This window comes from Myxine glutinosa, chromosome 2 (assembly GCF_964187855.1).
Source record: "Myxine glutinosa chromosome 2, kmMyxGlut1.1, whole genome shotgun sequence".
In the NCBI taxonomy this organism is placed as follows: domain Eukaryota; kingdom Metazoa; phylum Chordata; class Myxini; order Myxiniformes; family Myxinidae; genus Myxine; species Myxine glutinosa.
In genome coordinates, this window is record NC_136262.1 from 87664329 (window position 1) to 87679652 (window position 15324).

General features: G+C 43.9%; 1 protein-coding gene across 6 annotated transcripts in view; it reads right to left on the reverse strand.

Moving 5' to 3' along the window:
- TAF1C (TATA-box binding protein associated factor, RNA polymerase I subunit C) overlaps positions 1–15324 on the reverse strand; it is a 52776-nt gene that overhangs the window by 28825 nt on the left and 8627 nt on the right. For 5 of the 6 annotated variants that reach the window (XM_078771185.1, XM_068107855.2, XM_078771188.1 and 2 more), the window contains one exon: positions 10628–10734. In XM_078771185.1, the coding sequence (XP_078627311.1) occupies positions 10628–10734 (107 nt within the window). Of the gene's footprint in view, positions 1–10627; positions 10735–11934; positions 11985–15324 lie in introns of all 6 variants that reach the window. The other variant, XM_068107857.2, reaches the window with a different exon arrangement.

The following is a 15324-nucleotide window of genomic DNA, read 5'->3' on the forward strand; positions in this document are numbered from 1 at the left end:
AATAAATAAATGATTAATAATGAAAATAAATCCTCTTCCTCCTCTCTCCTCCTCCTCTTCCTAAAATAAATCCTCCTCTTCCTCCTCCTAATAAATCCTCCTCTTCCACATTTCCAATTCGGTCATAGAACACATAAACCACCACCATTTCATCAGAATCTGTAACTTAAAAAAAAATTTTTTTTTAGTCATTAATCGAATAATTAAATAATTGATCGATTAATTGATTAATTAATAAATCAAAAATAGCCTTTGCAGCCAAATCACCTGGTCAATGGCATGTCCAAATATCAGCTTCCTAACTCAAAAGGTGCCTGAGTTAATGGTTAGAAGAGAAAGGAAATTTAATTAAATAAGTACTTAATTAATCGCTAATAATTAAATAACTCCTCAATTAATTGATTATTCAAAAAACAAAAAATAGCGTTTTTGTCAAAGGACTTGCTCACTACTGTGCCGAAATTTCAGCTTCCTAGCTCAAAGGATGGCTGAGATATCGTCCAGACAAACAAACAAGAAAACAAGAAAGCAAGAAAACAAGAAAGAAAATAAACAAACAAAGAGTGAAAACTGAGTACTCCCTTTCAGCGTGCGTCACTGCCAAGCCCCCTTCGGTGCCCGGCAATGACGTTTTGCAATGCCTGGAGATGGCATAGGAAAGGAGCGGTGTACAATGAAAAAAAAAAAAAAAAAAAAAATCGAGCTCGGGGCTAGACAAAAAAAATTAATCGGGGCTAGACACATGACATTGGCCTAACCAAATATCGAAACCCCTATCAGATTCCACCAAATCCCTCGGAGAAGATGTAGCTTGAACTAGATTACCCCCTAAAAAGACATCTTTTTCGAGCGTGGCTCCGCCCACAATGGGCGCAATACGCCCACTCTAGGCAGGACACAACTCGATCATGATATCAACCTCCCACCCAAGTTTCATCAAGATCGGATGATATCATCGGGTAGTTATGCTGCGGACAGACAGACACACACACGACGAATATAGTGGTCACTTGATAACTCGTGAACCAATGACCAAGAAGAGTGGAGAAATATGAACTTGCCTGATCATACTAGATATCATACTAAAATACGTAAAGGGGTGTATGTCTATCACTATACATTCAGACGTTACTTATCCAATCTCAACCAAATTTTCCAGGGGGACTAGAGGTCACACGGCGGAGGTTGTAGTGACTTAATCCCCTCCCACCCCCCTTCTGAAGGGAGTTTTCTGCCTTGGGTGAACTCCATGTTAAGGTGTATAGATAGCTTATCGTGACATTGTGAGGGCCACACTTGCAGGAAGTAAACATTATTATAACAAACTATTCAGTCAATTCTGTTCAACGTAGGATTACCTTTTTAAACAGTCACTTCTGTTGTTTAACACTAAACTGAAAGAAATTTGGAGAAAAACCAACGTCCTAGAGGCAGGCATTCTATGCTTATCGCAGATTCACGTCGGCTCTTCCTCCGGCATTCTATGCTCATCGCAGATTCACGTCGGCCTCTTCCTCTTCTTACCTCAACCCGACCCAGCATGGTTGACTTATCCAGACTTTCGTTTTCTGCACGGAAGGCGTTTCCAAAGCATGACAGTTTATGTTTTAGCATCAGAGCTTCTCATATACATGGTGGTCTAATTTCTTCAATAACCCATTTGTTTCATCTTCTTGCAGTCCTTGAAATTTTAAACATTTGTCTCGAACACCAGATTTCAAAAAGGCTAGTCTTCTTCCTCTTTATTCTTCACTGTCCATGACTCGCATCCAAACATTGTAAATGGACATACCAGAACATTCACCATCCTCCTCTGGGTTCGTTTTGTCACATCTTTATTTTTACAGAACTTTGTCAATCCTGACATTGCTGTTCTACCCAATGTTAACCGTCTATTGATTTCTCTTCCACATTCACTGCTCACTTCAATCTTCAAACCCAGGAAGATGAAACTTTACAATATTTCCACCTGATCTCTCCCAATTTGAATACATCGATCTTCGATGATGACAATTTTTAATTTTTTTTTCAATAAAGACAGTTTTTTCTTCACCGTCAGCAGTAGTTTCATCAAATGCTCTTGACGTTCTGCCAACATTACATAGTGGTATCATCAGCGCATCAGGTTGTTGATACATCTTCCTCTAATCCTGACTCCAGCCTCCATGTCATCCAAGCTTGATTCTTTGTCTAAATTATAACCACAAATTAATCAGTCAATTCCATCCGATTATAATGGCATAATGATAATTATATTAACACGGGGGCTGGCTGGATGGCTTAGAGGTAGGCACACTCACTTCCAAGCTAAGCTATCTAGCCAGGGTTCAAATCTCAGCCCAGCTATAAACTGTCAACCATGTGTTTCACAGGCAGGGTGGTTTATCAATGTGTGCCAGCCTCAAATGGATGTTAACCCTTTTGTTACGGATTCGGCCCTCGTTATGGTTGTCATTATCATTGTTGGTTCTAGATATTATGCTTATTGTGACTTAAGGGAAAGGGTTGTGGTGGTTAAAATATTTAAAAGCGCTCCTGGTAAAATGTGGCTGGAAATCCGGATCGTGACCGGAAGAGGTGGAGCGAAGAGAAAGAGGCGGGAGGACATCGAAAAGAGACGTGGTTGTTGAAGCTCCAGCCCGAGCGTTCGACGTACAGTGCAAGTGAGCTTTGCGTCCTTGAAGGGAAGTTTGGGCGATAAGAAATATCGCCGGAGTGCGTGGAGCCTGTGTCGTCGGGTATTCTCATTGAGGTTCCGGAGGATCCGGGGCTCAAAGCCCGGGGTGGAGTGAAAGCCGTCCGCCATCTTTGCCACGCGAGCAACCTGCAGTGAACAGGTTTTTGTCGTGTCGGCTGGGCATTATTCCCCGGTGGTTTGCCGGGGGCGGCTGTGCCAGAAAGGGGCACGTGAGAATTATACGGAGGCTCGCGGATTGAACCGCAACGTGTACGTCGGAGCGCGTCTTTGTGAGGTTCCTTTCCACCGCTGTGTTGCTGGGTGCTGAGCACGTGACCTCGGGGTCGTCTCGCTCGCCTACGCCTCAATTGACCATAGGGCCTTGACTCCCCGATCGCGGGAGCGCACAGAGACATTGGGACTTCGCCTTTGAGGGGTGCAGAGACATTGGGGGAGGTGCCGTGAGTGTGGGGTTAAGGGGCTTGACAAGGATATCATCGTAAGATTTGAAAGTAGGGGTGATTGCCCCCATTGTTGTATGGCTCTTTGTGTGTGATTTATAATATATTATTGTTTGTTTATAACCTGGTGTGGTTGCATTATTGATTTGACTGTTTCATTTACTGGTTCCATTGAGGGTTTCATTATTTGCTGAATTTCAACCAAGGATAACACATCTTTCTGCTGGGGACCCTCTCGGGGTTCGGAGGTCCACCGAGACCAGAGGTAAGGGGGGGGGGACCCCATAACACTTTGAGTATGGGATTTTTTTTTTTTTGATAAAAAATACCCCCGGTACGGGATCAATTTGGCATTACAGAAATGCAACCACGTACTGACGATCTATTTATAGGTATAGTCGATGACGTGTAATAATGTCATCCGTACACAAAACATCTTCGCGGGTTGCGGCACTAGACATCATCCGTATTCAAAGGGTTAAACTGGAGGTCCTGTCTGCTGACATTAATAAGTGGATGTTAAATATCCCACGGTGTCCTTTGCAAAGAGTAGGCGAGCCATCACCGGCACCAGGGTCAAATTCTAAATTCCTGCCCAAATCGTAGTCAAATGTCAGCCCTGGCCAGCAGGTTCAGAAAAGACTTGGGCCAAGATTCCCCTGGCCAACCCCACAACAAGGTGAGAACGATTGAGGCTATTAAAGAAGAAGAATATTGACACCGTCATCCACATGATATGCACATACATATGATCCTCGCCCCCTGCCCACTCCCATAGGGAGTGGGTGTTTCTCATATGTATCATTTGAGAAGTGCATTTGTTTGTTGGTTTGTGTTTGATTGCTTTGCACTCCTAAATTGCTAGATGGAATGGGTTGAAAACCATGGTGTGCAAGAGAACGTTTTAAGTTTTAAAAAGTAATCAAGTAATTGATATGATGTGTGTGTGTGTGTGTATATACAGTGCATTCAGAAAGTATTCAGACCCCTTCACTTTTTTCACATTTTGTTATGTTGCAGCCTTATGCTGATATCGTTTAAATTATTTTTTTCCCTCATCAATCTACACTCAATACCCCATAATGAATGACAAAGAGAAAACAGGATTTTAGAAAGTTTTGCAAATTTATTAAAAAGAAAAAACTGAAATATCACATTGACATAAGTATTCATACCCTTTGCTATGACACTTGAAATTTATCTCAAGTGCCTCCCATTTCTCTTGATCATCTTGGAGATGTTTCCACACCTTGATTGGAGTCCACCTGTGGTAAATTCAATTGATTGGACATGATTTGGAGAGGCACACACCTGTCTATATAACGTCTCACAGTTGACAATGCATATCAGAGCAAAAATCAAGCCATGAGGTCGAAGGAACTGCCTGCAGAGCTCAGAGACAGGATTGTGGTGAGGCACAGATCTGGGGAAGCCTACAAAAAAAATCTCTGCTGCATTGAAGGTTCCCAAGAGCACAGTGGCCTCCATAATTCTTAAATGGAAGAAGATTGGAACAACAAGGACTCTTCCTAGAGCTGGCCGCCCAGCCAAACTGAGCAATCGGGGGAGAAGGGCCTTCGTAACAGAGGTGACCAAGAACCCGATGGTCACTCTGGCTGAGCTACAGAGATCCTGTGTGGAGATGGGAGAAACTTCCAGAAGGACAACCATCACTGCAACACTCCACGGATCTGGGCTTTATGGCAGAGTGGCCAGACAGAAGCCTCTCCTCAGTAAAGACACATGAAAGCCCACTGAATCTTGTTTCTCACAGTCTGAGAGTCCTTTAGGTGCTTTTTTGCAAACTCCAAGCCGACTCAACGGCATACAAAAATCCTGCGTGATGAACCAAAGATTTAAAATTTTGATTCATCGGTCCATAAGACCTTCTTCCAGTCTTCAGTCATCCACTGGCGATGCTTCATGGCCCAGGCAAGCCTCTTTTTCTTATTTTGCCATCTTAGCAATGGCTTTCTTACTGCCACTCGACCTGCCAAACATGCAGCCCGAAGTCTTCTCTTCACAGTTGAAACTGAGACTTACTTACTTTGACCAGTGTTAAATTGTGCTTGAAGCTGTTGTCCTGTGAGCCACCTATCACGCAAGCTGTTGACTCTCAGAAACTTGTCTTCTGATTCTGTTGTGGCTTTGGGTCTGCCAGACCTCTTCCTGTCAGAGTTTTCTCCAGTTTCCAAGTGCCTTTTGATGGTGTAGGAAACGGTACTCACTGACCCCTTGGCTTTCTTTGCAATTTCTCTAAAGGAAAGACCTACAATATGTCAAAACTATCTTCGAGGAAAAGAACAAGAGGGTAGCCTTCAAATCATGACATGGCCAGCACAGTCCCCAGACTTAAACCCCATCGAGCTGGTTTGGGATGAACTGGACAGAAGGGTGAAAGCAAAGCAACCTACAAGTGCAACACTTTTGTGGCAACTCCTGCAACAGTGTTGGGAAGAACTTCCTGAACAATATTTGATTTCCATTGTAGAAAGAATGCCACGAGTGTGTTCGGTGGTTATATCTGCAAAAGGTGGCTACTTTGCAGAGTCAAAAATTAAAATTAAATTTTGTTAAAAAAATGATTCTATGATTTCTTCTTTTTTTTAAATCTCCAATTGTTTATTTGTTCTCTGCTTAATTTCAGAGTACATTGAGACATTAAACTGCATAAATTTCAATAAAAATTGGAAAAATTGAGGCGTTCTAAAACTTTTGACCGGTAGTGTGTGTGTGTGTGTGTGTGTGTGTGTGTGTGTGTGTGTGTGTGTGTGTGTGTGTGTGTGTGTGTGTGTGTGTGTGTGTGTGTGTGTGTGTGTGTGTGTGTGTGTGTGTGTGTGTGTGTGTGTGTGTGTGTGTGTGTGTGTATATATATATATATATATATATACATCTCTGCAGTTTTGAGATTTGCACATTGAAGTCACTAAAGGTTAAAGGTTTTCCCCCCATAGTTAGTCACACGAGCAACATATAGGCCCATTTGTAGTATAGTTATGTCTTAGTATGTGTAAGAATAGGCCATTTCCCCTCTTAGTACCTGCGTTGTGTAAAGACAGGAGAGTAGGCCATACATTCATTTTGCGTCCACCCTCCAATTCTACCTCTGTGGGCGTAATCCATCCCGCGCCCCATTTGGCTGTCCCCTAGTCAAGCTAACACGAGGCAGGGCCTCGGAAGGTGAAGGAGGGGCTCGGGGTCGGGGTGAGCGGCGTGGGGGAGATGGTAAGAGCCACCAGCCAATCAGAGCTCCAGCGGCATGGCATGAGAGGGCATGGTGAAGCGCGTCTGGTGAGTTCCAGAAGGTTCGCGGGGCGGGTCTATATAAGCCCATACGAAAAGCCTTCGAAAGGACACGCCAAGGAAAGGACTCGCGTGCATACGGCAGTGGCAAAGGACGTGAAGAGAGAGAGAGACAAACGTGCATCACTCGCTGTTGTTGAACTTTGACCTCACATTAGAACGTGCGTGCCAGGAGATAAAAGAAGAGGCGTTGGCCGTACAAAGTACGCGGGCGCAGCCAGACGCACCGGTAACGCATATAGCGCTTTTCAGCCACGCGAGTAAGCGCGGCCATAACCACGAGTGAATAGCAGCCAGCCGCGCCAAAGTCCGCTCCCTACCGTTCGCCCCTTGATAACCCGCTCCGTTCAGGCGACACGCGGCGAGCTCCTGCTTTCACCTCCTTCCATCTCCAAGGGACGTGCCGAGGGCCGGAGAGAGCTGCACGGGAGCCATCCCTGGACGCGCTGGTGAACATCAACCTGCCCATCAGCAATCCCTGTGTGAGTGTGTGTGAGACGGGCCCGTTTGTCCTGGGTATTAAGTAAGACTGTTTTTAAGGATTGCTCTGTGTCTCTGCTTCTTCTACCATTGTATACAACAACAACAACATCAACATGCATTTTAAGGCCATTTTCCCTGCAAGAGCGGGGGTTAGCCTTGCGGTCCCCATGACAATCTTCTCCATTTTGCCCTATTTTCTGCATCTCTCCTTGTTAACCCCCTTGCCCGCATTTCTTCTTCCACCATCTGTAGCCAAGTCTTTCTCGGTCTTCCCCGTCCTCTACTTCCTTCTACATTCATTTCCATCACTCTTCTCAACCAGTCATTTTCATCCTTCCTCAACACATGACCAAACCATCTCAACCTGTTCCTTCACAGCATCAATCACAGGCTCTATTCCCACCATCTTTCGCAATTCATCATTTGTCTTCCTCTCTCTCAACGACACTCCACACATCCACCGAACCATTCGCATTTCCACCCTTTCCAGCCTTCGTTGCTGCTGTGGAAGTGTAACTCAGTGTAACTTATTAATTGGCACTGGTAACTTATTAATTAACCTGGTAACAAAGCAGATACATTTTACATGCAAACTCTGTTAAAGACGAGTTTGTAAATGAGTGTCAGAATGTGTATGAACATGGTAATCTCTTGAAACACCTGGTCAAGGCCCCAGGCTAGAGCACCCCCCCTGCTGTGTAAATGGAAATCACAGCAGGAGGGGAGCGAGCTGATGCCAGGACTCGGTGCAATGCATGACCTCGGGACATTAGCGGAGAGGAGATTAAGTCCAGTTTGGCGATATAAACGAGAGCAAACGTTGAGTAAAGTAGACTTGTCCTCAGAAGCCCTGCCCGACGGAACGATGGAATGAACGAGTACGGCGCTGCGGAAGAACATCAGCCGAACGAAAAGGACCATGGAAAAGAGTTAATCTCAGCCATTGAATAATGCGGTATTATTTGGTAAATGGAATGAAGTGAATAATAAACCAGACCTTTTGTAAACCTGTGTCCGGTCATTGGAGTCTTGAGTCTCCCCCAATACTTCCCCGTCACTGCTCTACATTCATGACCCATGTCTCGCTCCCATAAATCATAACACTTCTCACACATGCAGCATACACCTTTCCCTTCAGTATAGTGTAAATAAATTCTGTTCTTCCTTCCAATTCGATCGCCTTTGTGATTTCTCCATTGACTAAGCATGGTACGAATAAGATCGCTCCAATCGGGTATAGTAACTAATAATAGCGCGCATCACGTGTACGCAAACCGCTCGGCGTATCATCATCACACGTGGTTCGTGCGGGGCTTATTTCCTCGCTTCCAGGGCAGCGCTAGTACTTAGGTAACAGCGAATTTGGTCCTGAAACCCTATTTAGCGCTGTCCGGAAGGGACGTAATAGGTCCCGGGTCGCGCCAGATCAGTAAAGACAAGGGGACTAATCCCCCCTTGGTAAGGGGAGAAGGCCGGCGGCAGATCCGCAACAATATATATATATGTATGTATGTGTATATATATATATATATATATGTATATATATATATATATATATATATATATATATATATATATATATATATATATATATATATATATATATATATATATATATATACAGTCAGACCCTGCTATTCGCGGAATCCACGTATTCGCGGTTGATAAAATGCGACATGTTTCTCTATTTGCGGAAATGTTTCGCGAAATCACGTTTTTCTTTCTTTTTTCTTTCGCTGTGTTCCGCGAAATCGTGGTTTCCTCCCCCACCCCCCCCCCCCCCCGATTCGTGGCCATGTTCCGTGAACTTGTGGTTTTTGAAGGGCGCAAAAAAAAATTCACGAGCCGCAGGCTTGACACATTTATAAACCCTATCTTTTACCAGCCATGCAAAAAGCAGGTGGACGTACACAAAAAATCATCTTATACAAGCCGTGAGCATGACCTGCTTATACAGTACAGTACAGTACCGTACCGTACATTCACTGCTGTGTGATTTGCGTTTTCATGGCTTTCGCGGGCGCGGATTTTAGTCGCACTATAAGCAAGCTTTGTGGGATATCCCATCAGATGCGTAAACAAGTCAACTCGTGAATTATACAATGCAAAGGCTTCATTAAATCGAATACAGTTTGCAATTTACAGTAAAGAATCATCAGAGATGTTACACAATGAAAACGCTTCGGGGGATGTTCCATCAGCGACTAAAACATGTCATCCTCCACAAATTATAGAATGCAAATGATTCATTAAATCTATTATTGAAATTAGCAGATACGCTCGATACGGAATCATCCGATAACATCCCCCACAAATGGGCTCTCGCAGATACCCACAATGCTTGCAATCTGACATATAAATACAGATTGTGTCCTCCATCTCCATCTCCATCATTGTTCTCTTCCCGTTGCTTCGACCTGTGGTTTTGACTCGCTCTGCTCATCATTCAATAATGGCTCCCAAACACAAGACCAGTGCCGGAGATGCATCGACTACCAAGAGGCAGAAGAAAGTGATGTGCCCGAGCCAGAAAGTGGAGCTGCTCGACCGGCTTTGAAGAGGAGAGAGTGCGGCCTCTGTTGGCAGGCATTATGGTGTCAATGAATCCACCGTTCGCTACATACAGAAGAAGGAGAAGGCGATTCATGAGAAAGCTTCAGTGAGCACTGTATCGAATACGAAGGTGGTCACTCATGTCCGAAATGTCCACATGGAAAGGATGAGAAGACTCTCAGAATATGGATTGAGGACAACACGCAGACGAGGGACGTCATGCTGAAAACCATGATGCTGAACCGTTCCCTAAATCCGCTCACCAAGGAGGAGTTGGACGCCATTCCAAAGGTTTTTTTTACGAGTACAAAGCCAATCAGAAGATTGTGTTTAATCAGCCAATGATAGAAGTTCTTCTAAGATAGTGCTGCATGAGCATAAGGGGGTTTGCTCGATCCAGCATTCAGATATCACATGATGATCACAACATTCTCAGCAAGTCCAAGGCGATAAAATCCCCTTCCATGTGAGGGTTTACCGGCTGCTCTACGATCAGCGCTCCTTGGCAAAAGGTGACAAAACCGAGACCGAGGTCATACAAATTATCAAACAATATTTTATTTTATTCCGAATGGAAAAAAAAAAGAAAAAGATATCCATGAGAAAAATCTAAGAAGGGCTGTTATTTAGAGATGACAATGATGGTTGCCTTCCCTCATCTACTCTTTATGAAACACATCAAGGGATCTTAAAGACCACCAACGACCAGTGCTGGCAGAGGGGTCCTTCGGCTTAATGTCCTTCCGATGGACGACACTGAGCATTTAAAGCTGGGTTGAGCATGTGCAACACCAAGGTGAGAGTTTACAGCATGTGCAACACCAAGGTGAGAGTTTACAGCTGGGTTGACATTCAAAGCCAGGCAAGTATGCATACCTCTAGAATATCATGCCAGCCCTTGTGTGGTACACGTTTGCTATTAATGGTGTAAATTTCATCGGTCTCAGCATTGTGTTGGAGAAAACTAAGGTACCTTACTGCAAATAAAGAAACAATTATTTTTTAACAGCAAAGCAAAACATTGTGGTCAAAACATCGGAATCAAGCTTTTGTCCACGCGACAAGTTTATTAGTTGGGTGCGTCTTCTGCTCCCGTAATAAGAGTAAAGTCAATGGTGTTACAACACAACGGTTATCGACTTTGTGATACCTGTCGCAAATAGGATGGCACTTCCTTCCTTTGATATTTCTCAACAACTGAAGAAACTGGAGATTTCTTTTGATGCATGGTGCAGTCCAAATCGCGAATCTTGCAGACTGCAAAAGCAATGCATTCACCAATTGCATGAAACATTTTCAGAGCATCGATAAAGTTAAATTACACTTTATCTAAGGCTAACCTAATTAAGGCTAACCCCCGCTCTAGCAGGGAAAATGGCCTTAAAATGCATGTTGTTGTTATTGTTGATAAAGTTAAATTACACAAATGCCCTTCACCATTTATTATGTCAAACATACACCGCAATTTAATTCTATATCACCAAAGAAAGTAATCACTTCATTCATTGTACTAGCATGGGTGGGCTCGCTATGCTTCTCACCTTACTTGAATTTTTTTTCCCCTTACTTTTTCAAGTCTTTTATATCGTCTTGAATAAAGTCTTGTACGATGAACAAATGCATTTTGTTCGTATTTAAAATGTATCTTGGGAGAAATGCCAGGGGCATAAAAAAGGTATGTCAATACCTTTATATGGTATGTCTCGTGTGGCAAACAATAGAAAAGAAGGGACATTCAAAAAAATCTTGCGTGCATGCTGTAATACCCTTGTGTTTTCAGGAGGAGCCAAGTAATGCTCTGGAAAAGTTCATATAAAGGGGTGCCAATTTGATTCATACACCTGCATGAAGTAAATGCAATTTAACCTATATATGTCCCGGTGTGTACCCCGGTTTAGAATAGGTGCACCGTATCCCTGCGCATCGTAAGAGGCGACCAAGGGTTGGCGTCAGGAAGGGCATCCGGCCATAAAAACATTGCCTCAAACGGGGAACCATGATTGTCATGGGGCCCGCAAGGCTAACCCCCGCTCCAGCTGAGAAAAATGGCCTTAAAACGATCATTCATTCATTCATTCATATGTAGCCTGTAGGGTGCCCCTTTATATGAACTTTTATAGAGCATTACTTGGTTCCTCCTCAGAACACAAGGGTAGTCCAGCATGCACATAAGATTTTTCAAATGTCCCTTCTTTTCTATTGTTCGACATTTTCTACAAGCTATGGAATGTCATTTCTTTTCTATACTTTACGACATGGCACATACCCTTATATAAAGGGGGCTTTTCTATACCCCTGGCATTTTTTCCAATACATACATGCATACATACACATTTTACATACATACATAACCATATACAGTACATTTCCTCCATTATAGCAAGAAGGCATATTAAAGCACATATTACAGAAGTTTGTTACAACAGACACAAAACCCTACCAACCATTAACCCAAACCTTTTGTCTTCACTTTTTGGTCTTGACACATCATTGCACGGGTCATCATCCTGTTGGCATTCAGGTAATAATGGTTCACGTCACAAGTGGTGTGTTTTTATTTTTATCTTTAACATTTAAAATATACATAATGGAGATGCATGGAAGAGCATGGTGGCACAGGGTAAAAAGTAACTAATACGGGACTTTCAAAATGACCTATGAATGCTAAACGAGGCCTTCCGTGCATGAAGAGTGTGTGTTTGTTTTTTCAGCAACATGTTTCTGCTAGTGGAGGCACTTTTAATTTGCCGATGCTAGCACAAAATCTGCAATTCAAGGTCTTTTAACGAAACCAACATTCAGCATTTAAACGAAAGAGTGACAATTTCAAAATGGTTAACCACAATTGTTGTGTTCCTGGATGCAAATCGGAATCATGGTAATACAATACATAAGCACACCGCGGTGGCACGGGGAGGGTTTCTATGGCTAAGCCGGGGTTTGGAATGCGGCATGTCACTGGGGAGCCAGTGGTGAAGACAAGGCATGAACAAGGGCAGTGGATACGGACAGACCCGATTCACAGTCATGGAGCAGGTGAAAACACATACACAGAGAGAGGGACACACACAGAAAACGAGAATGGCGGACGATAATGGACAGAAAGGCGGAGGGGAACAGTTGGCTCGAAGAGAGGAGGAGGATGAGTAACAGTATGGTCTGGAGGAGGAGTTTGCTAACAGGATGGAGGTGGTGAGAATGACACCACTTGGAGAAAGACCAAAACTCTACAGACAACAAACACACAAAAACATGAATCAGGAGAACAAACCAATCACTAAAAAAAAAAAAAATCAGCCATCTTGAAAGAAAGAAACAGTGACTTTTGCAGCAGCACTGCTCATTCAGGAAAAATAATAATAACAAAACACCGCAAGAACAGAACAGGCCAAGCGACTATGCCGACTCAATCTCAGGTAGTACGGAAAGATACAGGATGAGATTTGTGGCACCCCTACTGGGAGGCCCTTAATCCAAAATCAAAAAAAAAAATCTAAGACCGAGCGATCCAGCGGACTGAGTAGAAAGGCTGTATCGGGTTTCAGAACAATCGATTGGTAATTAAGGGGGTAGGGATCCAAAGCTTCAGGTGGTAACCTCCCCCCACAGCCCTGGGAGCCCCCGTGATCTAAAATCGAAAAATCAAAGCCCGAGTGATTATGCGGGCTACTGCCTTGTATTCACAGGTGGTACTCGCACAAGGTTCAAAGTCCATTCACTGGCAGGGATGGTCGGGGGTTTGGGTTGAACATGCTCGGCTACAGTTCGGCCCTTGTACCGGTTCATATCGTCAGGAGTCTGCAAGATCTCAGTCTTGTTGGCAAGCTGAGAAATTTCTCCAACTCTTTCGTCGTGTAGAGGCGCACCCTTTTCTCTTGGATACTTTTCCATCTATTTCCGGCTTGTTTTAGAAGCTTTGTGAGCCATTTTAGGTAACAATCCTTATATCTCGCACACTGTATATATATATTAACATACTCCGACAATCACTATTCTAAGGGGTTTCTGCACATGCACGCGTCGTGCATTCTGAGGCGGTTTACATTATTCCAAAAGTCCCATAATGGGTTTACAAACACAGGCATTAACATTCACTATGAGATAACCCCTCATTTACACCCAACTCATTTTCATAATCTATATAATAATACCGTAAAGACTCGACTTTGTTATCCTTTTTACGCCGCACCCAGTGACCCGATGCCCACGGCACTAATAGATTTACCATCTACGAACCGCGCTCTTTGTTTATCACGTACAGACATACTCGAAAAATCTGAATTCGCTGACTTTGGGACCCAAAAGCATCCGATTAACGGCTGATACGACGCCATATTACGACGCCATCGTATTGGCGTCTGCTGGGCGAAGGCGATGCGAGCCGTCCGCTGATTGGACAGTCGAGTGGTGTGAGCATGGGTGGTGTGAACCAAATGGTCTTTTTATTCCCTTGAACATTTTAAATTAGGTTATACAGTGGAACCTTGACTTACGAGTTTAATTCGTTCTGTGACCGAGCTCGTAACTCAATTTGCTCGTTTCTCAAATTAAATTTCCCCATTAAAATGCATTGAAATGCTATTAATCCGTTCCAGCCCGCCAAAAACCACACCAATTTTTTTTAAAATATACAGTATATATAAAAATATCTCGCGCTTTATATTTCACCTGTATGCAGCATACAAGTTGGCAGGATGGCCTGGACTGGAGGTACGCACACTTGACTCTAAACTGTCCAGCCTGGGTTTGAATCCCGACCCAGCTATAACCTGTCATGGGTGAATCACAGGCAGGGTGATTCATCAATGTGTGTACCGCTAAACTGGGCGCCCCGTTTGCGTCCCATTAGTTGTTGGATGTTAAGGATCTCACCGTGTTTTCCACAAAGAGAAGGCGAGCTATCGCCGGCACTCTGAACAAGTTGTGGCCTGGCATGCTCTTCTCCTCTGCCGTTATATACGTCCTCCTCGGCATCTTTTTCCAGAAGAGCCCTGTCTCGTCACAGTTGAAGATTTGCTGGGGGATGTATCGTTCGGCTTCTATCAGTTCGGCAAAAGTTATAATAAAATCTTCAGCTGCCTTCACATCCGCCTCACCAAGTCGACAACACGCACACCTCGCTCATGTTTTTCGACGATTGCGTGTTTTATATCCAAGCACATCATCCTCTCTTCCCTTGGCACTCAATTTCTTAGGACCCATGGTTAAAACTAAGAAATTTTCCAAAATAACCAAAATGCGAAAACAAAGCAGCAGCGATATACGGCAGAGATACTTGCACGGCAAGATAACCACGTGACCGGAACCCACCTGGTGGCGGGTAGCGTAAGCTCGTAACTCAGATCTCGGCTCGCATCTCAAAGCAATAAACCGCCCGAGCGACGGCTCGTATCTCGGAAAACTCGTAAGTTGGTGCACTCGTAAGTCAAGGTTCCACTGTATAAGGAAACGTCTTTATCGTCATTTTAATAAAGTTAAATGGAGTGACGTTGCGATACTCGGGGTGCGTTGCATAAATCCTCGTAACTCAGAGAGGTGTAGCAGGTGGCGAGACGCAAGGAAGCTTAAAGATAACGAGCTGAAACAGACGAACGATATGTCAATCCCTTTCTACACCGAACGGCAATAAAAGTATGAGAGCGGGAAGGCATGGCCTGAGCACTTCGAGCAGAGAGGACTGATTGGACTTAACTTAAAGAGAAAAAATTGGAGCTTAACAGAAGAAGAAGATCCCATGAGCGCTGCCGTCACTTATCGAGGTGTGTTGAGGTCTGAAGAGATGAGGTGGTTTCTAGGAGCGATTTGTACCGTTTTACTGCTTAAGGTGAGTTCGGTTCGTGTTTTGTG